Source organism: Astatotilapia calliptera, chromosome 14 (assembly GCF_964374335.1).
Source record: "Astatotilapia calliptera chromosome 14, fAstCal68.1, whole genome shotgun sequence".
NCBI classification, from domain to species: Eukaryota; Metazoa; Chordata; class Actinopteri; order Cichliformes; family Cichlidae; genus Astatotilapia; species Astatotilapia calliptera.
The window spans coordinates 29,875,061-29,899,226 of NC_137435.1; the positions used below are offsets into that span (position 1 = coordinate 29,875,061).

General features: G+C 39.3%; 2 protein-coding genes across 3 annotated transcripts; one reads left to right on the plus strand and one right to left on the minus strand.

Moving 5' to 3' along the window:
• The first annotated feature begins 7,410 nt into the window (after positions 1–7,410).
• Positions 7,411–9,781, plus strand: LOC113035907 (tripartite motif-containing protein 16-like). Its single transcript, XM_026191771.2, has one exon. The coding sequence runs from the start codon at positions 7,458–7,460 to the stop codon at positions 9,129–9,131; it is 1,674 nt and encodes a 557-aa protein (XP_026047556.2). The 5' UTR covers positions 7,411–7,457; the 3' UTR covers positions 9,132–9,781.
• A 988-nt stretch (positions 9,782–10,769) lies between these two features.
• LOC145420114 (von Willebrand factor A domain-containing protein 5A-like) lies at positions 10,770–13,032 on the minus strand. Of its 2 annotated transcripts, none has more exons than XM_080288886.1 (4): positions 12,694–13,032; positions 11,722–11,876; positions 11,076–11,199; positions 10,770–10,954 (listed from the first exon to the last, which is right to left on the minus strand). In XM_080288886.1, the coding sequence occupies exons 1-4, from the start codon at positions 12,737–12,739 to the stop codon at positions 10,890–10,892; spliced, it is 390 nt and encodes a 129-aa protein (XP_080145012.1). In that variant the 5' UTR covers positions 12,740–13,032; the 3' UTR covers positions 10,770–10,889. The 2 variants fall into 2 exon arrangements, with proteins under 2 accessions (XP_080145012.1, XP_080145013.1); XM_080288887.1 differs by having other exon boundaries at positions 12,712–13,030.
• Between the last annotated feature and the right edge of the window lie 11,134 nt (positions 13,033–24,166).

The window sequence follows — 24,166 nt, forward strand, 5'->3', positions numbered from 1 at the left end:
ACCGTAAAGCTTACTGAAAAGGCGCAAGCAATTTAACCGTCGGATAAGAGGCGGCTGACTTCACCGTGGCACACGAACGACGTGGGAGGGGGGGCTCTACTGGTAACATGGCGCTTCTTATGAATACAGCGCAATCCATTCAAACACTTTATCAGGTGACAATGATAAAAGGGTGATTAGAAATAAATCTATAACAGAATATGCGCACACAGAGCGATGAAATAAAAATCTTAATTTAATTTAGCTACTATTATAACGCTGAGTGCACTCTCAGTGTTGCTGTTTATTTCTAATATGGCAGCTGCGCATTAGAGCTCCGAAACTTTAAATATTAAAACATCAAGGGTTACTTTCGCTTAGATGCTTCGGTTTGTCAGCAGATCATATCAAATTATCACCGAAAAATATGAAATTAATTATCAGTTGAGTCAATAACATCGACCAAATAGATTTTTATTTATTGAACTGAAATCCTTGAATGCGTTCTGTGTTTGTATCTGCAAATCCAACAGTGTGAAACAATTCATTCCAATCAATTTAAAACTGCAACTCTGAACATATCCTGCTCCTGACCAACGCAGTAGAGTGCGTTATATAGAGTGCATGCTTTATGGGAGCGGTTTTCTTAAGAGAAAACAAATTCCCCTTGACCCGTTAAATCGTCTAAACGTCAATGACTCGACACGCGTCTTACTAAGATTGCGTCTTCGCTTCTACAAAGATTCGCATTAATGTGAGGAATCTGTGACTAGAAAAATATGGATTATTTTTACACGGAGTGAAATGTTGAAAAACGCCACCAGAAAACCAGTTAAGATGGAAAACCGAGGACTTTTTCCATGCGTTGATAACTTCCAGTCAGAGGATTCACTGTGCAGACGAAAACTTGCATCTTTCTTCTTGTGACAGAGTGACTGTGCACCTGGGCAATAATAGAGAACTACTGCCTTAGGTTCTTAGGTTCTAAAAGTTAACTTAAGGCAGTAGTTCTTTTTCACAAAACACAAAACTATTTGAAATTGTTTTGAAACAGTTTTGAAACTTTTTTATTTTTGACTTTGACCCGAAAGCATTTTTTTTTAAAGGCAATAATGAAAACTGAAACAGAAACCAATGATGTGACATTAGGAATGAACTGACGGACAAACTCATGAAGAACGGGATGGTTAAAATCCACCTGTCAAATATGAAAATATGGCACTCGAGACCCCAAATGAAGAATCATGCGCAATAGAAGCTTACCTGTGTGGACAGGTAGTTGTATCCGGGCAGGTTGACTACAGCTCTTTTTCCTTGTAGTAGTGTTTACACACCCCATTGCAGAAACAAGTCACTGCTGTCGGATACGTCCCAGGTCCTTGTTCTTCTTCTTCTTCCAGTTTAACGGCAGCTTGCATCCATCGAAGTTGCATTACTGCCACCCTCTGCTGTTACTTAGACTGCACTTAGCTCTTTAAATCCTCTTCAACAATCCCGTTCTTCTCAGAAACCGAAGAACCACTCCTTTCCTTTCATGACATCTTAGCCAGTCAACCACCTTTTCAAACCTGAGTTCCCCCCTAATTCCCAATTCTACCCTCATCATTCTCCTATGGTTATCATACCTTCTGCAGTTAATAAATGCATGCTCAATTGTTTCCATAACACCACACCAATTACATTACACAGCCCCGTTAAATGTTTCCCCATCCTAAAAAGAGTGCCATTCAGGAAACAATGCCCTGTTCTTATTCTACACATAACAATCTCCCCCCGCCTATTCATTCCCTTATTTCTTTTAACTTCTACTGTATTTTGCATCCTATACAATTCCATTTCCTTGTTGTCTCAAAAAAACGGTATGTACTGGGTGGGCGGAGCTATAGCTTGTTTGTTTTCTTTTTGTTTACTTGAGAATACCTTCTGTGAGTTTCATTTTTACTTTGCAAAAGCTCTGAAGTGCTGAAAAATCTTACTCAAAATAATTGAGCTTACTCTTCCACGTTATTCTGTAATTTACTGTGCATACCTTTCATTAATCAGCACAAATAAGGTTGTATAGTTGGCTTACAGATCATAGAAATAGTTCAAAAGAAATTTAAAGAAATACTGATTAAACAGCATTTATAACACTCAGCACCGAACTGAAGGCAGTATGGTGTAAGTAGATCTGCTTCTGTTGAAGGTGAAGGCACATTAAGAAAATCCTCAGAGACCCAGAGCTTCTTTCTTCACTCTGCAGCCCAACAGGACATTTCCAGCTTCCACACACTCAGACACACATCTTGCTAAAATAGAAAAGTTCTTATGAGAACAAATCAAATAAAAACATACTACAGCATCAAACAGTGTTTGAAAGAATATTTTATTTGTTGTTCTCATGGGTACGACCATTCTGAGCAAGGAGTGTCTGTGTCTAACAGACACTACATATGAGATCTTATATGTAAAAAAAATTTTGCAGCCAACATGAAAATGGTAAATAAAGTTTTGTCTATGACTTTATTACTGATGCTCATCAGTAAAACTCCCAGGCAGACCCACTATTGTCATCATCAACACATTCCATTTGTTTTGCAGTTTTACAGCAGAACCGTGCTGGAAAACTAGCTGCACAGTTGATGAATGACCTCTTTTTAGTTTCAAAGAGACATAAGGGATACTTCCCAAAGTCTGACCTGCATCGATCCATCCGCTCAGTGTCCATGGTTACCATATTTGCTGCAGAAGTTGCTGTGAATTAAACAGCTGACACTGCGATAATTAACAGGAGATATGAGTGTTTTTGTTTTTAATGATAAAAGAATTTTGTGACTTGGTTAACTGAAGTTAACTTATAGTTAGGAGTATCACAGATAACTCTCATGTGACCTGTGTCCTTGGAAATCTGGACTCGTGTGGACTGTTAAGAACTGCACACAATTATACTAAAATAAATAGGCTATTACTGAAATACACATGCTATATTATGAACTATGATATAAATATGGTGGTATTTACATTATTTACACTTCTTCCTTCAATTATTATTTAATAAAGCAGGCAAGGAGTGATTAAATATTATCATGCGCAACTTTTGTTCAGAACCAGTTTTCTTCAGTTAGTCTTCCCAAAAGAGTAACCCCCCGGCAGAGTTTTACAACCAGTTAAAACTGGTGGGGAGAAGCTGCTTGTTTTGCAGGCCCTGAGCTAAGAGGTGGCCATGATGGATATCAAGCACTGGTTATGGGCTTTGCAGCTGCCCCCGCACATTTTATACTGATATGTCTGCAGGTTCCTAAGTAATTAATCAATCAGTAAGACACTAAAGCTTCTATTAATCCCAAATAAAAATCAAACTCATCTCAGGGTGTAGGCCACAGCTGCACCTTATAACCAACCTCTGATTGGAGAGCTAGGGGAAAGTTGAATGTTCATGCTGCGTTCACAGACACCATGCAGAAACAGAACATTTACAAAATCTAACCCACTACACATGCACTGATAACATCATCCCCTAACTTCAGTATTATAACTTCCACAAATATCAGTTGGTTTACACTGAAAAATATCACTGTATGTTTATGTGTATTATTGTGTAGGGTATTGTGTAGGTGAATTGGGTGATGCACAAGCATTCACTGTGCTGGGTGATATGCAACTATAATAAAACATGCATATGCAAGAGAACAGTTTTTGAGTAGCTATCCTCTGTAGTTACCACTACTTTGCTTCTTCCTAGGAGCAAAGCACAGCTATTTAATGTTTTATTTAAATGTAACTTACAAAAGAAAAGGACATTATCATCTGTAAAATTTATAACAAACTGAGCTTATCACAAATATCCTTTCATGACACCAGTGTGTTATTTAACAACCACAACATTAAAATTTTAATGCCACAGGGGAAAAGGATCCCAAACAAGTTATAAAGTCAGCTTAAACTGCTCTCTTCATTAGAATTACAAACCTCTGACAATCACTTCCTTTTCTCAGAAACGGAATCCAGTTTTGCTGGTACATGTATTTATTTCCTGGTTCCTGTTTAGGAGTATGTTGTAGTTTCTGTTACGAATGCAGATCTTTTGTCACGGAGCAGTCGCAGTGTGCTGTGGAGCAGGCAGGATGGAGGACCCACACACAGGACTCATAACCAAGAGGTTAACTTAAAGTGCAGTCTATTCACTGGGATGACTCAGAGAAATAAACATTACTGAAACACAACCAAAATCATAAACACAAAACTAGACTGGACACTGGAACCTAAAACTAAAGAACCCACGGGAACAGAACCAAGAACTAAGAATAATTTCCAAACACAGCACAGGGAGGCCGTGAACGTCAACAACTAGGGGTGGGTATTGATAAGATTTTCACGATTCCGATTCCATTTTCGATTCTGTTTAACGATTCGATTCTTTATCGATTCTCTTATCGATTCTTTTTAAAAAAGGAGAACACTAAAGTCGATTAGCTTAGAACTTTGTTTTATATCTTCTCTTTTAACAAGATAGAAATTTAGGAGTAACATGGCCTTACAAACCCAACAGTGAGATCTTAAGAGATCCAGCCTACGGCTCTTCAATGGGTGTCACAGGGTCCCCAGGGAAAAAAAATGTAAATGTAAAATAATAAAATAAATATTCTTCTGTAGCAATAACAAAGTATATAAATTATAAATTATTCAGTAGCAATTACACAAGAATATCCAGTAATGTCCCTGCCTACAATTAAACAAATTCACTTACCGAAAATCGGGGGCATCTGCTGTGGCAAATGGGTGCAAGCCTTTGACCACAAACTTAGTCACTGCTCGGTGACATTCGTCTATCCTGGCCTGAAAGGAGGCGCTACCGGTAGACTGCAGCGAGAACTGCCAGCATCTGAGCCAGACTCTGTCTATCTCTCTCATCATGGTCACCTAAATGCACAGTAATGGCAGGTTTTGTAATAAGGCAGATCGCGCTAACATAATATGCACTGTTAGTTGATTATTTACCTGCCGCATTAATGGGAGAGGACGTGCAAACGTTACCGCTGCTGCTGGGCTGAGATTCACGAGTCCGGAGCGGAATTAAAAACACGACATTCATTTAAGGTCATCGTGTGTTTTGTGAGCAAATGCTTTTGCATATTCGTAGTGTTTCCTCCCTTAAATGAAATATCTACTTTGCAAGTATTGCAAGTTGCCCTGTTGTCATCCGTTCTCGTAAAGTATAATCAAACTTTTGAGCGTTTGAGCCGCTTACGCGCCGTGTTTCCTGCCAGGTAAATGACGCTCCGCAACGTGGTGACGTCATTCGGGGCGACTGGAATCGATAAGGGAATCGTTTGCAAAAATGGCAAACAATTCCAAGGAATTGAAACAGTGTGAACCGGTTCTCGATACCCATCCCTATCCACAACCCAACACAGAACAGGGAAAACACAGGGCTTAAATACACACTGGGATAACGAGGGCATGAGACACAGAAGGGGAGCACAGCTGGGAGTAATCTGACATGACGAGAGCGAGGGAAGCAAAACTAAATACATTGAAAGTCTGTGTCTTATGTCAAAGTAAAACAGGAAACAAAACAGACGCCGACATGACTTAGGGATACAGCAGCCATAGAACACAGAACAGAAATCAAAAGACTAGAAAAGGAAAGTGATGACAAAAAATTCAATAATGATGCAAAACTGAAGACACTGGGTCACCAACCCAGTCCAAAACAAAGTCCAAAAGAAAATGTCCACAGAGGGCACAGGAGCACAGAACAGTCCCAAACAGAATAGGTGTCATGAGTTCAAACACATTGATCTGGGGGCCGACCTGCAGGCCTACGGCTCAATAGTTCATCACTGAGCACTTCAGGGGGCTGACCCGGAGGTTGACGGCACAAAAGTCTATGGCACAGCATTTCAGGAGGCCGACCGCAGAACCAGCGGTGGCGACGGAGCAGTTGAGGAGGCTGACCACGCCGGCGAAGAAGTCCAGTCAGCGGCCTGGAAGGTGGCTGCTGACACCGAACCAGATGTGGGCAAGGTCGAGCAGGCTGAGCCAGATGTGGACGAGCTGGTGGCATGGCAACTGCAGGACAAGACGCTGCAGGCGACAGTGTGGAAGTCACAGGAGGTGACACTGCAGGCGGTGGCTAAACGGACTCCCCAGAGCTGTCAGTGGTCACGAGGATGTGCTGGCTGGGTCCTCCAGGACCCCCAGCTAACGAGGCATGATTCTCCGACCGTGGCTCAGGGGTTTGGGAAGTGTATCCTGTAACCGGAAGGTCGCCGGTTCGATCCCCGGGCTCTCTGTCCTGGTCGTTGTGTCCTTGGGCAAGACACTTTACCCTACTGGTGTTGGCCAGAGGGGCCGATGGAGCGATATGGCAGCCTTGCTTCTGTCAGTCTGCCCCAGGGCAGCTGTGGCTACAACCGTAGCTTGCCTCCACCAGTGTGTGAATGTGAGAGTGAATGAATAGTGGCATTGTAAAGCGCTTTGGGTGCCTTGAAAAGCGCTATATAAATCCAATCCATTATTATTATCTCATGGAGTCATCAGTCTCATATCAGAGCAACTGTCAGCAGGAAGGGCTTCTGATATGAAACTGCCAAAATCACGCACGTGGAGCATCACACTGTGGTGGTGCCATGTTACAAGGGAGCAGCTGAAAGTAGTTAGTTCATAAATGGGAGAATTAGTGCCTTCTTCACTATTTTGTAGATGAAGAGTTCCTAAAATATTCAGATGAGCCCATCTGGCAATAACAACCACGCCAAATTCAAAGTCACTTCCCCTTTCTTACTTATTCTTAGCTAAACTATTCTTCATATTCAATATACCTTAAATGGACTGGTACTTATATAACACTTCTATACTCTGTTTTGAGTGCATCTCCTGAGCCACAAGCATTCAGGTTCATTTGTTGCTTAGTAGTGTAGCATTTCACTAATTATTGGAGGAGTTTCAGTTATTAGTCATGATTGAAGAAAGGCTTTACCCATATTCTACAGCCGTTTCTACTATCTGAAATGTGAAGACGGGATAAACTTTAAGTCACTGGATTCATCAATATGAATTTAATAAACACAGCTGTTGTAAAAAAGGAAGGAAATGCCATGCCTTGGAAAGCAAAGTCTTTTCTTTCCAAGCTCCTTAGACTACGATGACCTGGATGACTGAGAACCTTCACAGACTAATACTGGATCACATTTTTTTTTGCTGTTTGGAATAGAAAAATTAACATAAACATGCACAGGTGAACACCAAAAATTTATATATTAAAAGGTTATTTCAGGTTAACATGCCAAAGGAGTTCTAAAGAAAGAAGGAAGTCGACTCAGACTGCTCCCTGTCCTGGAATCTTTGATAGTTTGGCAGCTTTTCTTAGAAACAGGTTTCAGTGTTGCTTTTGTGCTGGCTCCTCCCCTTCCACAGACTCAGCTCACAGAATGCTGTGAGTTGAGTTGAGCTGCTTTTGCCCAATATCTGGTGATTCACTGCTGTTGAGAGGAGAAATGGCACAGAGACTAAATCAGTTGGATTCAGAGAAATTCTCTTGTTCAATCTGTTTGGAGCTACTGCATATTCCAGTGACTATTCCCTGTGGACACAGCTACTGCTTGAACTGCATTAAAATCCACTTTGATGATGAGGACAGGAAGCAAATCCACACCTGCCCTCAGTGCAGGAAGACTTTCACACCAAGGCCTATCCTGGAGAAAAACATCTTGTTGGCAGAGCTGGTGGAAGACATGAAGAAAACTGGACCCCAGGCTATTCTGGCTGATCACTGCTATGCTGGACCTGAAGACGTGTCCTGTGATGTCTGTACTGGAATGAAGCTGAAAGCCAGCAAAACCTGTCTGGTCTGTTTAGTTTCTTACTGCAGGAAACACCTACAACCTCACCATGATGTTGCCCAACTAAGTAAGCATACACTTGCTGGGCCATTCAAGAAGCTCCAAGAGAACATCTGTTTTCGCCATAATGAGGTGATGAAGATTTTTTGTCGTACTGATCAGCAGACTGTCTGCTATCTCTGCTTGCTGGATGAACATAAAGGCCATGAAACGGTCCCGGCTGCAACAGAAAGGACAGAGAAACAGAAAGAGCTCGAGGTGAGACGACTAAAAATCCAGCAGAGTATCCAGAACAGAGAGAAAGATGTCAAGCTGCTTCAGCAACAGGTGGAAGCCATCATTAGCTCTGCTGATAAAACAGTGGTGGACAGTGAGAAGATGTTCACTGAACTGATTAGTCTCATTCAGAATAGAAGCTCTGATGTGAAGCAGCAGATCAGATCCAAGCAGGAAACTGAAGTGAATCGAGTCAAAGAGGTTCTGGAAAAACTGGAGAAAGAGATCGCTGAGCTAAAGAGGAAAGATGCAGAACTGGAGCAGCTCTCACACACTGAGGATCACAACCAGTTTCTACACACCTACCCCTCACTGTCAACACTCACTGACTCTACACCCTCATCCAGTATAAGCATCTGTCCTCAGAGGTACTTTGAGGATGTGACAGCAGCTCTTTCAGAGGCCAGAGATAAACTACAGGAATTTCTGAGAGAGAAATGGACAAATTCCTCACTAAAAGTCACTGAAAAGGATGCTCTGCTCTCACCACCAGAGCCAAAGACCAGGGCTGGATTCTTAAAATACTCCAGTGAAATCACACTGGATCCAAACACTGCATTTCCACATGTGTTATTATCTGAGGGCAATAGAAAAGCAACAAGGGTGAAACAAAAACAGGCTTATTTTCATCATCCAGATAGATTCAGTGGATGGGAGCAGGTCCTGAGTAGAGAGAGTCTGACTGGGCGTTGCTACTGGGAGGTGGAATGGAGAGGGGGAGGAGTCGGTGTAGCAGTTGCATATAAGAATATCAGAAGAATAGGGAAGTCATATGAATGTTTATTTGGTTTCAATGACAAATCATGGGCATTATGTTGTGACACAAACAGTTATGTATTTTGGCACAACAATGTACAAACTAAGCTCTCAGGTCCTCGGTCCTTCAGAGTAGGGGTCTACCTGGATCACAGTGCAGGTATTATGTCATTCTACAGCATCTCTGAAACCATGACCCTCCTCCACAGAGTCCAGACTACATTCACTCAGCCTCTCTCGGTTGGACTTTGGCTTTGGGTAGATGGAGTCACTGCAGAGTTGATTCGAATCAAATAGAAGGACAAGTTCATTTTGATCCCTGATCATTATGTATACCTCTAAATGAGGCTTTTTCTGAAGCATTCAGTGGGCGACAGATCTGAGAATAATTTTGCAGTGATTACAACTGTACTTATATTTATATAAATATAAATCAGAATTTGTTATTATAGCTAACATGAGTTAATGTGAGTTTAAATTATGCTACTTTTTATATTCAGCATACTTTAAATCATTAATCTGTCTAGTTTAGTCTGGTTAGTGGTTTTATTCTGTGTAACTCTGTGGCTGTCCTAGGCTAAGTGCAAAACATGCATTGGAGCTGTAAAGATTCATCTGTTAGTGAATGATTAGGCATTTTATTGTTTTATCATTTTACTCACAAAAGTAAAATAATGAGTACTCTGATTTCTAAAATGGAAAAAATAATTTTCCTTTTCATATATGATTGTAAACCTAATGTGGCTTCAACTTTTAAAATGTAACCAAAATTTGGATCCTGGAGTTGTTTGAGATTATAATGACAATTATATGGATATACTTTTCTTGCATTTATAGTTACAAATATGTGTGTATGTCTAAATTAATATAATTTTTCACGTAAAAATGTGATGTCACTTCATGATTTAACAATGAAAATGAAATAATACCAAATGATCTAAAAGCTACTTTCAGCTGCCCCTTTATTCACAAACAGTGATCACAGCAGGTAGCTCCCCATGTATGGAGAAGGTCAGGTATATGCTATGATTTCAAAATAAAAAATGATTACAATTAATACAAAGATAACAAGAACAGCAACATTCAAAAGAAAATGAGAGTGTTATATATCAAGGAAAATAAAAGAGGGAGGAAATTGCATCATAAGTTTATAAAAAGAACAACTAAAGTACTGACTTTGAAATTGTGATTTACAAATACAAAACTGGTAGTATTTAAAAACATATCTTTTGTCATTTCTTCAGTACTTTGCCATTCATACCTCCCTGAAATGTAAAGTCAATTAAACTATTGACACGTTTTTATTAGACCTAACACAGCTTTTCAGTTGGCATTCTTTTTACATTTGACTACAGTTCAACTCCAGCTACAGTCATAAGTAAGCAAACATGAACGAAGACTATGTGCTGCCTTAAGACGTTCAAGGATCAATCAGTGTCGATTACCAGAATGAAAGTGTTTTATGGATAAAATTGTAACTCCTGTGGGAAAAACAGAATGACGTTCTGTATGTTTTCATTTTAATTTGGCCTTAAAATCGTTTTGTTTTTTTAAATAAACAAGATAGACTTTTTGTTTATAAGATGGTGTAAACACTGTAAATAGTTATTTTAAATGTTTAGCTCTATTCACTCCAATTTACTGAGGACCATCTTGAAAATGTCCTGAATTGAAGCCATTTTCAGAACTATAACAGGAAGGGAAAAGACTTCTTAGATTGGTTTTGGTGTTTCTGTGTGAAATCAGTAAAAGCATGAACATAATCGCCATCTAGTGGCAGAGAAAAGGAATTAAAACACTTGGTGAATGAGCTGCCACAGCAGTGGTCCAATCTTCTACTGTGTTAGGAGTATTCAGATAATTGTGCACATAACCAAAATATGGTACAAATTTCAAGTACCAATTAAGAACAACAATATATAGCAATTTTCATTTCATAACAAATAAACATGTAAAAGGGGCTGATGATATAAAACAGCTCTGTATCAAAGGCAGTGTGGAGTAAGCAGACCTGCTTCTGTTCACTCTGAAGATGAAGCTACTTTAAGAAAACCCTCAGAGTCCCAGAGCTTCTTTCTTCACGCTGCAACCCAGCAGGACATTTCCAGCATCCACACACTCTGACACACACGGTGATAAAAACACAAAACAGATATTAAAATAATGATTTTGGGAGAAAAGCTGTAGAATGAAACAGTTTTTTAAAGCTGTTATTTTATCTGTTACAATCATTGCTAGTACCATTGTGAGCACAGAGCCACGAGGCAGCCTTCATAGCCAGAAGCTCCCACTCGTCCTTTGCATCCATCTTGAAACCATGAAGCCAGATCAGAGCCAGAATGGTGGCCCACACTTCACTGCTGGTCTAATTCCCCAAATCAAAACCAATCAAATAAAACAGACAGAACACACATTTTACTTTCTACAACCAGTAATATTACATATGTTTGTGTACTTCTTTGTCACACGGGGTCACCAAGGTGGGCAGCTCTGCATATTTGATTTGGCAGATTATTACACTGGATGCTCTTCCTGATGAAATCCCAAACAGTGATGTCATAAATGCTCTAAAATAATGTGCTGACATGTTTTTACAACAACTGATGAGGAAAATAATTTCTGCTGCCGTGTGGTTTCTGGATAATATCAGATGCTGGTGCAGCTCAGTGGGAGGTTAGGAGTGTGATTACCACCAGTGTTTTAGCTTCTGATATGCAGATGTTTATTCTCAGGCTGTGAGGCAGGCCTACGTTTAGTTTGACTTCATTTTATTTGTTTTATGGTGTGTTTTTAATTATATCATGTGTTTTTGTTCAAATTATAGAATCAAATCTGTTTTATCTCACATCATCATTTTGTGTTAATATTTAAATTGACAGCAGTGCACCTTTTCAGGCTTTGACTTTTCCACCTCCTCGTTGGTCTGTCCCAGTGCAGCAGCCAGAGCTGGATCAAGCAGCCAGCAGCCAGACGCCTCCTGCAGGGAGACTAACTGCAGCAAAGGGTCTCTGGGTGGCTGCTCAGGCACAGCAGCTGGAAAATCTAAGATGCAATAAAAACAAAACCCGATTATGGTGCTAGATGACAAACAGAACTCATTTACATGATAACTCAGTGCATAAAACACCGCACTGTAAACTATGCAACAGATAAATATTATGTTTTTCACTTGAAAATTACATCTTAAAAATGTAATCATTACATAAGAGCTCCACATCAAACATCAAATGTTTACAACTGTCTGAACTCACTAATAAAGATAAAAACTGTCAACACCACACCATCAGCTACGGTGGTCTTAATGAATACCATCTGAAAGTAATCAAACTGATGAGATGAAAGCTTGATACGATGTAAACTATGCATTTCACATACTATACTGTGAAAATATATCAACAATATATTAAATTCAGGGGCTTAAAACAGTGTTTAAATCCTCGTTTTCATTTGATCTACTGGAATATAAGACTAATAGATTATTCTATAGGAGAAAACTGGAAAACTCATTATCTAAGCAACTGAACTAAACATTGTACAGTCACTTCCACTTAGCGTTAAATTCCCTTCATGTCTACCAATATAAGAAAAATAGAAATGAATAAGTACTTAGTATTTTATTGTAACCCAGCAAATTGTAAATGATGGTTTGACAAATATTAAGAAAGTCCCTGAGCCCCCACTCTCGTGTGAGCGCTCTGTGACTGCCCTTGCTGCAAGTAAAACTGTGTGTTTCCACTCTCTGACTCTCTACTGAAGAAGTGTCTTTAGAATACATCTCTTGACAGACACATATTAAGAAAATAAAAATTTCCATCAGCTGACTTTAGACAAAAACTACATGTTAATTAAAATTAAATACATGATCTCAAGTTGTTACATTTCCTTCGTGCTTTTGCTGCCATCATTGTTCTTGGGTCTGCATCTGAAATTGTTAAACCATAAAAAAGTTTTTTGAGGTAATTACAGATAATTCCTTAAGATATAGTATCTAAATGCACAGATTTGTCAAAAATAGTCATATTAACTTACTCATGGCCATTGGAGCAAATATAGGTTTGGAGTCTAACTTATTAAAGAAAAATAAAACTGGCAACACCCCAGCATCAGTTAAAGTGGTTTTAATGAATACTATCTGAAGGCAATCAAGCTGATGAAATGAAAGCTTGATACGCTGTAAAGTATGTGTTTCGCATGTTTTACTGGGAAAATGTATGGCCAATAAATACATACATAAATACACATAATCAGATTAATTTAATATGATTTATTGGAATATAAGACTAAAAGATTATTCAACAGGAGAAAACTGGGTCTCAATATCAAAGCAACTGAACTAAACATTCTCCAAAAAGTTGATTCTGTTCATCTGGACGTAACGTTTTGTGGGAGAAACGTTTCGTCACTCATCCAAGTGACTTCTTCAGTCTCAGCTGAGTCACTTGGATGAGTGACGAAACGTTTCTCCCACAAAACGCTACGTCCAGATGAACAGAATCAACTTTTTAAAGATTTACTTCCCTGGATGATTGAGAATGCATCAAGATGAACTAAACATTGTTATACAGTTACTTCCACTAAGCATTAAATTTCCTTCATATCTACTAAGACAATGCATGCTAATTTTTTTTCTTACTTTATTCTAACCCAGCAAATTATAACTGATGGTGTCACACCCATTAAGAAAAAAAGAATTTCTTTCAGTTGACCTTTTGAAAAAACACACATGTTAAAACTAAAATACATGCTCTCATTTTTTTTTAAACTTACCTTCCATTACCTTTTGTTTCCTCCCGTTCATGAAGAATCCTTTTTAATTGGTAAACACAAAGCAACATTTTTGAGGTAATTACACAGAATGCCTCAGCAATAGTATCTGAATGCATGAATTTCACAAAAACAGTCATATTCTAAGAAAAAAATCATAACCTTTTCACTTCCTGATTTAATACAATGTAAGAAATGTGCACTATTGTGCCCCTCTGCCCTTAGCATACACACTCCATGATAATATTCTTTTGGCTGTCAGAGACACAAACATTCCCCTGACATACATGTTGCTATGGACCACACTACCAGCTCCTACATGTAATAGCTCACATCATTTCCTCTGTGTTTAACAGATCACAGAAATGGCCAAATTACAAGTACAAAATATGGATTCTCACATTCATGAAAGTTGATTTTTATTTTAGGGTAACCCTAACCCTTCCCCCCCCCCCCCAAATGTACAGATACACACATCTACACATTAACATAGACTGTGCAGATGTGTCATTTAGGTTTTACTTACCCTTTAATTTACACTCTATAATGTAAAAAATAAAGAAAGAATTAAACAAACAAAAAATAGAGTCAGTACATTTATCAGAATTTGTTAAAGAACACTTAATTACTGATGTGTTAAAATACAAATAGAAAACAAATAGTATAAAAGTATTTAAATGTACATCACTGTCACCTTTCTAATCCAAATCTTGATTTCTTGTAACAAATACTTTAAAGTCAATGTCATTTTTTGCTTTTGGATCATCTGAACCACACTCAGATATTCTGCTCTTAAACGTATCATTGTACTTCACATTCATCTCTTTATCTTTAAGGAAAGCAAATAACCATGAAAAAAAAACATTAATCTTATGATGTAATTTCTTCACATCATACTAAGTTTCTGGAGTCTTACAGCAGGTTAGACTATTACTACAATATTTAAACTATATTTAAATCTACATGTTGATAAACACCACCTATATTTAATCATTCAAGTTTGGACACATTGACTCATTAAAGGGTCTTTTTCATTGTTTTTACTCTTTTGTGCAGTTAAGAAGAAAACAGCTCTTTATTGAAGGAGCTACATATAGATATACGACCTTCTATGAATTGTAATAGAATCACATATTTAATATATTACATTTCTAATTATTTAATAATTCAAAAAAATTCACAGGAAGGAATTGTTTGCATGCCTTTAGTGGCTGACTAAGGACACAGCCAGTTACAGCAACTATCAAACAGCAAACAAATACTGCAGCAAATGTGCAGTAAATGTTCGACATTTAACATTTCAAATCAGCTCAAATACTAATATGTTTGTTTCTTTGTTTTGATTATCAGAAATGCACATGTGTGTAGATGTGTGTTGTCACTCAGCTTCTACTTACCTGGATCACCACGTAATGCTATGTAAAAAAAAAAAAAAAAATCCGGTTTAAAGTTTACAACAAGCTGAACAAATTAGAGAAAAATAACAACTGGCATTACCACAACCTCCATCTTTTAACTTTATTAATGAACCTTAAACAGGTTGAGGTTTTCAGGTAAAAAGCTCCACTTTGGGACACAGCCCATTACAAAGGCTATTAAAGCAAATACTGCAGCTATTTGCATTTAACATTTCAAATTAGTTCAAATACAAATGTGTTGGTTTCTTTATTTTTATTCTACAGAAATGCACGTGTGTGTGTGTGTGTGTGTGTGTGTGTGTGTGTGTGTGTGTGTGTGTGTGTGTGTGTGTGTGTGTGTGTGTGTGTGTGTGTGTAGATGCTTGTTGTTGCTCAGCTTTAACTTACCCCACCCAAGTGGAGCCAAACTTGGCACTATGCAAAAAAAAGAAAAAAAAAAAACAAGAAAAAAACAAAACAGGCGGAACATATTAGAGAAAAATGAAAACGCCACATCCAGCTTTAAAATGTATTAATCAACCTCAAACAGGCTGAGGTTATCAGGTAAAAGTCTTCGCTTTGGGACAAAGCCCATTACAAAGGCTATCAAAGCTATATACAGTATTGAGCTCCTATGTAAACGATAAAAAAACAAAACGGCCCTGGATATGCAAATACAACACAAATAGTACAAACACCTATAAATATACACAATGTTTATCTGTTTAGTCTGATTGTTCCATTTTCATGTCATAACCAGAGATGGACAGTAACAAGTTACTGTAATCTGAATACTTTTTTCAAGTAACGAGTAAAGTAAGGGATTACTAATGCAAAAAAGGTAATTCGATTACTGATACTTTCCCGTAAGCACGCTGCTTTACTCAAACCGTGATTTTTTTTTGTGAGTGTCTCATGACAATGACGTAAGCGAGTGTGACATTCGTGAGAACAGCTGTGTGCAGATCAACAAGGGATAATATATCAAGTGCGGGAGAGAGTATGAGCATGCAGTGCTTAAAATGTGAAAGTACTGACCTTACTTTGAGTTTGATTCCCATGCAGTGATTCCGTTCACTGCATGGGAAGAAACCTAATCTTCTTTTTACAGCGAAAAAACCCCTAAACTTCCAAGCAAGCAACGAGTATGCTACCACAGAATGGGAAATTCACAGAGAAAGTCTCCGATTCTTCAATTGACATGACCGCTGCGACACACCCAATGGCGTGTCCAGCGGGGTGGCCTGGGGGGGCACAGGCCACCCCCCAAACCAGACTGGCCACCCCAGGTGCCACCCCAAAGGCAAAACAATAAAATTCAATCAAATATCAAATGTCCGATTATGTTTTCACGGTGACGCTCAGATATCCGAGTGTAAGTGAATGCAGCATCGGCTTCTGCGCTATGTGCATCACGTTAGCAAAGGTAGGAGAGCCAAGCGCGAAAGACGGCACTGCAGGAAACAATTTTTCGGTGAAAGAAAATGAGGACAGAATAAATGTCCCGGTAAGTAATATCAAGTTTGTTGAGTTTAGTAAACTTCGGTGAAATTAGAATACCAAGGAAAAAAATAACACTTAAAGAATTATTGCAGCTGTGGAATATTTCAGACAGTATGCTACTGAGGGGAGCTAACATAAGAGTTATGAGTTATAAGATATAATAAGTCGTAACATTGCTGTATGGAGCTGCAGATTTGGTTGCAGGTTAACATAGCTGGACTGGCCATCGGGCATACCGGGCATATCCCCAGTGACTTATTTTTTATTTTTTTTGTAATGGCATGAACAATGAGAGGTGGTGGATTGGCCAGATGCAGGTTGATGTGTAGAAATAACTCCGTTGTTTGGTGGTGGCTATGACGGGGCTTCCACAGAGGCAACAGGTGGATGAGGGAAGGGGAGGCAGGAGGAGAGACCCGAAGCAGCCACCAGTCCGAGTGTCAGGTGAACTGAACTCCAGGTAAGAAGTTATGACCTGCAGTCTATCTGGGTCAGATATAAACCAAGTTTAGGTGGAGTTTATTTTCATGTTGCTGACTTTTTACTGTCAGTTGCAATAACTCGTACTGCGTTCTAGCCAGTTTGACAGAGTTTCTATACAGCTGGGTGGGTGCTATGATGTTACTGATAGTGAACTTTATTTTATTCATAAGGTTAGTAGAGTTGCCAACGGCTCCTTAAAAAAATGGAATGGTCCCTCATTCAGAGAAAATATTACGCGTTTCGTATTGAGCTGAGAAGAGATGCAGTTTGTCCCGGACTTTAGCTAGAATGGAAAAAAGACACAAAGCTGGATTTATTCTGTTTTTACGCTGCACAGCTGCCTCTTCTTCTCTCATTCTCTCCCCCTCCCTCTCCTGTTGCTACTTCAATCATGAAACTGATCAATGATCAGCTGATCGGCTCTCTTGTTTGTTTATCGCCCACTTTGCGCCAGAAAGAGGAAACCAGCAGATGTCGCGCTAAACAACAGCAGCACGTTTAAGCTTGACCAGCTGTTGTTAGAATTTATTTAATATTAATTTCTAGTATCAGCTGATGTTTGCTGGAGCCACAGCTGTAAAGCTGCTGGTCATGATGTCTGTTTAGATATGTGGTGAGAGGGAAACATGAAGATGAAACCAGGAGATGTCCTTACTGAATCATCAGAGCTGAACAGGTGATGGAGAAACAGGTTTACCTTTTAGGTGACATGAATGAGTTGAAGGGAAGTTATGAACTGTTTCTGAGAGACTAATAACACCAGGATCCTTTTTATGTAGCTGACAGCTGGTAACTGTGCAGGGGCGGGTCTAGCAAAGTTTTGCCAGGGGGCCAGGTAGGGCATTAACAGGGAAAGGGGGCACAAAGAAATACTTTTCTTTCTTATTCTCGTTTAAAATACCTAGTTTTTATTAAATAATTATCTAAATCTTACAACCAAAGTTTTTATCTGACGTAAAATGTATAGAAATCATACATATACCAACAAGACTGTACATCACTGTCACAACAGCGTTTGTTTTCAGTCAAAGTCTTTATGGCTTTACTACCTGGTGGGTCGGTCTGTAGTAAAAATGCCCAATTTTTTTGTCCCAGTCCAGCCCTGCAGGTTAATACTGGCAGTGTCACCATGCCAGCTGACTGTATTTCATCATCAGCCAGTGTTGTTCTTTATCAATATTACCAAAGTTTACCATAAGGCAGCATAGAAAGTATTTACTTGCTTTCAGGTTTTATTCAAATGTTAGTCTTTTCATTTGTTTCCCCACTTTTTTCCTGTTTCAAAATCAAACACCAGTTTGTGAGAAGATTATCTTCTTTTTTTAACAGGCAGATGAAGTTTTACATTGGAACTGGCTAATTTGTCAATTGTTTGTTACAAATGTTCGTATTTTAATTTTCAAAAATGTTTTTGCCCAAAACACATGTGCACTATATGTCAGTAAAAATACTATGCAAATATGGATGTCCTTGACTGCTGAATAAACACTGACTGATTGTATCTCTTGTACTTTATCAACGCAGTATCTAAAAACTTTGCACCGTAGTGGTTAAAATCTCATTCTAATAAGAGTTAAAAGTGCATTTGGTTATTAGGTTTATAGGATTATTGAATTATGGTTAACGGTTGGTAGAATTTTTTTTTTAAACATTATCTGCCAATTAAATCTGCCACCCTTCTCCAAATCTGTGCCCCTACCTGGCCCCCCCAACAAACATTTTCTAGACACGCCACTGGACACACCTGCACCAGGGCAAACTTCCGCCTGCCCCACTCCTGCTATACAGGTGAAAATAAGAGCAACAGGATCGCTAGTCCTTGATTTTACTCATTTTCTGCTGTGTTTTACTTGCATCTATTGAAAGAGTGAGTGTAAACACAAAAAACCTTATTTTATGTGCTGGAATGTGCAGAAAATAGGTTTAAATGTTAAACAAATTTCTTCCAGTCAGAGAATGTTGCATGTAATTTAACTTTTGCTTGATGCATAAAGTTAAAAGATTAAAACTCATAAAACAAGTTTGTTTGTTTTTTGTTTGTTTTTTAAAAGAGTTTTCCATTTGATTACATTTTATATGATGGATTATGCAGAAAAAGTAGAATTGGGCTGAAAGATCTATTGCTTTATCACCTATTCAGGTTGTAAATCATGTTTTTTTTAAAGTAACTAATTACTTTTGAAAATAGGTAATCAGTAAAGTAACAGGATTACTTTTTGGGGGAAGTAATGAGTAATTAGTTGCTGATTACCTTTTTCAAGTAACTTGACCAAAACTGGTCATAACTTTCCTGACATGTCTGCCAGTAAAATTTCCTCACCTGCATCCTGTTATCTGATTGGTCCCTGCTTTATGTATACATCATGCTTAAAACTCTAGTTTATGTAATTATCAATTTCTAATGTGTTCCCTAGTGTTTTTTCTTTCCACGTGGCCATTATGCATTAAGCACTGTCTGCCACAAAACCACTCAGCCTCGGATCATAATAAAAAAAAAAATCTCCCCACAGGATCAGATAACAAAAATAAATAAACTGGTAAAAATAACTAAATAATTCTAATATTATTGCAGTGCCTCACATGTAGTATTATAAGTAGTATTTAAAGTGTAAAAGATGTTCACCAATATTCAGAAACTTAAACTCCCATGGAGTCCAGATGAAACATACAGGGAGTGCAGAATTATTAGGCAAATGAGTATTTTGTCCACATCATCCTCTTCATGCATGTTGTCTTACTCCAAGCTGTATAGGCTCGAAAGCCTACTACCAATTAAGCATATTAGGTGATGTGCATCTCTGTAATGAGAAGGGGTGTGGTCTCATGACATCAACACCCTATATCAGGTGTGCATAATTATTAGGCAACGTCCTTTCCTTTGGCAAAATGGGTCAAAAGAAGGACTTGACAGGCTCAGAAAACTCAAAAATAGTGAAATATCTTGCAGAGGGATGCAGCAGTCTCAAAATTGCAAAGCTTCTGAAGCGTGATCATCGAACAATCAAGCGTTTCATTCAAAATAGTCAACAGGGTCGCAAGAAGCGTGTGGAAAAACCAAGGCGCAAAATAACTGCCCATGAACTGAGAAAAGTCAAGCGTGCAGCTGCCAAGATGCCACTTGCCACCAGTCTGGCCATATTTCAGAGCTGCAACATCACTGGAGTGCCCAAAAGCACAAGGTGTGCAATACTCAGAGACATGGCCAAGGTAAGAAAGGCTGAAAGACGACCACCACTGAACAAGACACACAAGCTGAAACGTCAAGACTGGGCCAAGAAATATCTCAAGACTGATTTTTTTTTTTAAGGTTTTATGGACTGATGAAATGAGAGTGAGTCTTGATGGGCCAGATGGATGGGCCCGTGGCTGGATTGGTAAAGGGCAGAGAGCTCCAGTCCGACTCAGACGCCAGCAAGGTGGAGGTGGAGTACTGGTTTGGGCTGGTATCATCAAAGATGAGCTTGTGGGGCCTTTTCGGGTTGAGGATGGAGTCAAGCTCAACTCCCAGTCCTACTGCCAGTTTCTGGAAGACACCTTCTTCAAGCAGTGGTACAGGAAGAAGTCTGCATCCTTCAAGAAAAACATGATTTTCATGCAGGACAATGCTCCATCACACGCGTCCAAGTACTCCACAGCGTGGCTGGCAAGAAAGGGTATAAAAGAAGAACAACTAATGACATGGCCTCCTTGTTCACCTGATCTGAACCCCATTGAGAACCTGTGGTCCATCATCAAATGTGAGATTTACAAGGAGGGAAAACAGTACACCTCTCTGAACAGTGTCTGGGAGGCTGTGGTTGCTGCTGCACGCAATGTTGATTGTGAACAGATCAAAACACTGACAGAATGCATGGATGGCAGGCTTTTGAGTGTCCTTGCAAAGAAAGGTGGCTATATTGGTCGCTGATTTGTTTTTGTTTTGTTTTTGAATGTCAGAAATGTATATTTGTGAATGTGGAGATGTTATATTGGTTTCACTGGTAAAAATAAATAATTGAAATGGGTATATACAGTGGGGCAAAAAAGTATTTAGTCAGCCACCGATTGTGCAAGTTCCCCCACCTAAAATGATGACAGAGGTCAGTAATTCGCACCAGAGGTACACTTCAACTGTGAGAGACAGAATGTGAAAAAAAAATCCATGAATCCACATGGTAGGATTTGTAAAGAATTTATTCGTAAATCAGGGTGGAAAATAAGTATTTGGTCAATAACAAAAATACAACTCAATACTTTGTAACATAACCTTTGTTGGCAATAACAGAGGTCAAACGTTTACTATAGGTCTTTACCAGGTTTGCACACACAGTAGCTGGTATTTTGGCCCATTCCTCCATGCAGATCTTCTCGAGAGCAGTGATGTTTTGGGGCTGTCGCCGAGCAACACGGACTTTCAACTCCCGCCACAGATTTTCTATGGGGTTGAGGTCTGGAGACTGGCTAGGCCACTCCAGGACTTTCAAATGCTTCTTACGGAGCCACTCCTTTGTTGCCCGGGCGGTGTGTTTTGGATCATTGTCATGTTGGAAGACCCAGCCTCGTTTCATCTTCAAAGTTCTCACTGATGGAAGGAGGTTTTGGCTCAAAATCTCACGATACATGGCCCCATTCATTCTGTCCTTAACACGGATCAGTCGTCCTGTCCCCTTGGCAGAAAAACAGCCCCATAGCATGGATAGCGTAGTCTGTCCAACCTGAGCACTGAAATGACAGACAGCAGCATCTCCAGGCAGAGGGAAGACAAAAACAGCCTCTAATGGTTTGTCCTCCTTGTTCTCGTAGTTCAGAGTGGAGACCACTGTAGCCACATGGTCCCTCACCTCCAGCTCCACCTCAATGCTCTTCAGAGGAACTGACAGAGAAACAAAATCATCCAAGCTAGTAAATGCTAATTCAAGTCAAAATCTGCTCTTCCTCGTGTTCATTCATGTCTCCATGCATCTTTAAGGAACGTTTTGATGTGTATGAGCATAAATGTTTTGATGTTTATCTGGCTCTTACCTGCTTCCTTCTGGGAATTTAGCAGACCACAGAATCTATTCATTGTATTCTATACAAAAGACAACCACCACAGAGATTTAATTTAAATAACTGTTAAAAATAAATCATTAAACTAATGTTTCTGTGATTTTGGTACCAGAATTCAAATATGATTAAGGTGGATGAATCTAATCTGGCCTTTCCCCAAATGTCCTTACATATAATTCGGATTAATGATGCACTTAGAGTTTAATAGTAAAAGTGAAAACAACAACAACAACACATGGATCATGGGAAAGCACATTTATCGGCTGAATGATTTTACAAGCTGAAAATTATTCTAATCAATTTTTAACCTGGGCAGCACGGTGGCACGGTGGTTAGCACTGTTGCCGCACAGCAAGAAGGTCCTGAGTTCAATTCCAACATCAGGCCGGGGTCTTTCTGTGTGGAGTTTGCATGTTCTCCCCGTGTTTGCGTGGGTTCTCTCCGGGTACTCCGGCTTCCTCCCACCGTCCAAAGACATGCAGCTTGAGGGGATAGGTTAATTGGAAACTCCAAATTGCCATTGTGTGAATGTGCGAATGGTTGTCTCTCCCTGTGTGTTGGCCCTGCGACAGACTGGCGACCTGTCCAGGGTGTACCCCGCCTCTCGCCCTATGACAGCTGGGATAGGCTCCAGCGTCCCCCGTGACCCTGAAAAGGATAAGCGGAAGCAAATGAATGGATGGATGGATGGAATTTTTAACCTACACCACAATTGTCAAGAAAGTAATGTACAACACAAAACAGGAAATTATGAGGGAGCATTTTTCATAAAACACTCACAGAATGCTTTACAGAATATAAAACAATAGATCAGAATCAGAAATAAAAAAGAAAAAAAATAAAACAAACAGAAATGGCAAAAGGTTTGAACAAACTAAATAAAATAGCAGGTAGGAAAGTTTGAGATCAATATCTAAATGGTACAGTGCCTTGTATAGAGGATGGGAGTAAAGCATTCTTGTCTCTTTCAGTGTTTTTGAGACCCAGAATTATAGGTCTCAAATGAACTGAGATGACAGAATGATGTCTTTTTCAAGGTCTGACCGCATAAATCTCTGTTTTCTTTTCTTGTTATTGTTTTAATATAACCAGCAAGTTGCATTACAAAGCCCAGAAAGTGACATTTCTACATATGTTTGTATGTATGCGTTTCAAGGTTGCACTGTGTGCAGGGTTCCTGCACTCATCTTGCAACCACAGACTGTGAAAGAACAAAGTTACTCTTCCAGCTCAAAGTGTTTGAAAGAAATTGGGTGGTGGCTTTCTTGTGTACCTCCTGTGGTTGGAAAGAAGCATCGACATTTGTTTCTCATGAACACTTTAAAATGTGTGAAACCGCACTTTGTTCTTTGCAGCCAAACCTGTTCTTGTTACTAATTTGGCATCACTGTGTTGAACTGGGTCACACTATGCACTTTATTGTGCATAGTGTGACCCAAATTGTGGTATTTGACAGCAACGTTCCTCGTGGCCAACTTCGTGATGCCTTTGGTTCCCTTACCAGCTCCCTTTCTGACATTGTTAGCAATCTGGGCGTGTTGTTTGACAGCTCGTTCAAACTCGATAAACAAGTGTCTGCTGTAGTTAGATCTAGTTTCTACCAACTCCGTCTCATCTCTAAGGCTAGGCAGTATGTTCCGCATAAGGACCTGGAAAAGCTCATGCACGCCTTGTGACCTCAAGGCTGGATTACTGCAACTCACTTTATTTTGGTCTTCATTCAAAATTCTGCAGCACGCATTCTGACCAGAACTGGGAAGTTTGCCTGTATCACTCCTGTTCTAGCTGACCTGCATTGGCTACTCATAAAATACCGCATCCAATTTAAAATACTACTGCTTACATTTAAAATGACCAACAACACAGCACCGAGCTACCTTAAGGAACTCCTTAAATCATATGTTCCTGCCAGAGCATTAAGATCATCTACTGGGTTACTCTTGGTGCAGCCTAGATCTCGGCTGAAGTCTAGAGGTGACCGGGCGTTTGCCCTGGCTGCACCAGAGTTGTGGAATAACCTTCCGATTGTGATGCGGCCGTCTGATTCCATCTAATCTTTTAAATCACGGTTAAAAACCTATTTGTTTAATCTCGCCTTTCCTGCTTGTTAATGCTCGCACCTGACTTTTAGACTTACTCTATTTTTTCTTATGTTTT

Coding starts and splice junctions, on each gene's coding strand:
- LOC145420114 (XM_080288886.1), bottom strand. CDS start 12,739: ATGATGGCAGCAAAAGCACGAAGGAAATGTAACAACTTGAGATCAT. Junction 11,200..11,721: donor AAAAGTCAAAGCCTGAAAAG/GTGCACTGCTGT, acceptor TTGGGGAATTAG/ACCAGCAGTGAAGTGTGGGC. Junction 10,955..11,075: donor GTGGCTCTGTGCTCACAATG/GTACTAGCAATG, acceptor CGTGTGTGTCAG/AGTGTGTGGATGCTGGAAAT.
- LOC113035907 (XM_026191771.2), top strand. CDS start 7,458: ATGGCACAGAGACTAAATCAGTTGGATTCAGAGAAATTCTCTTGTTCA.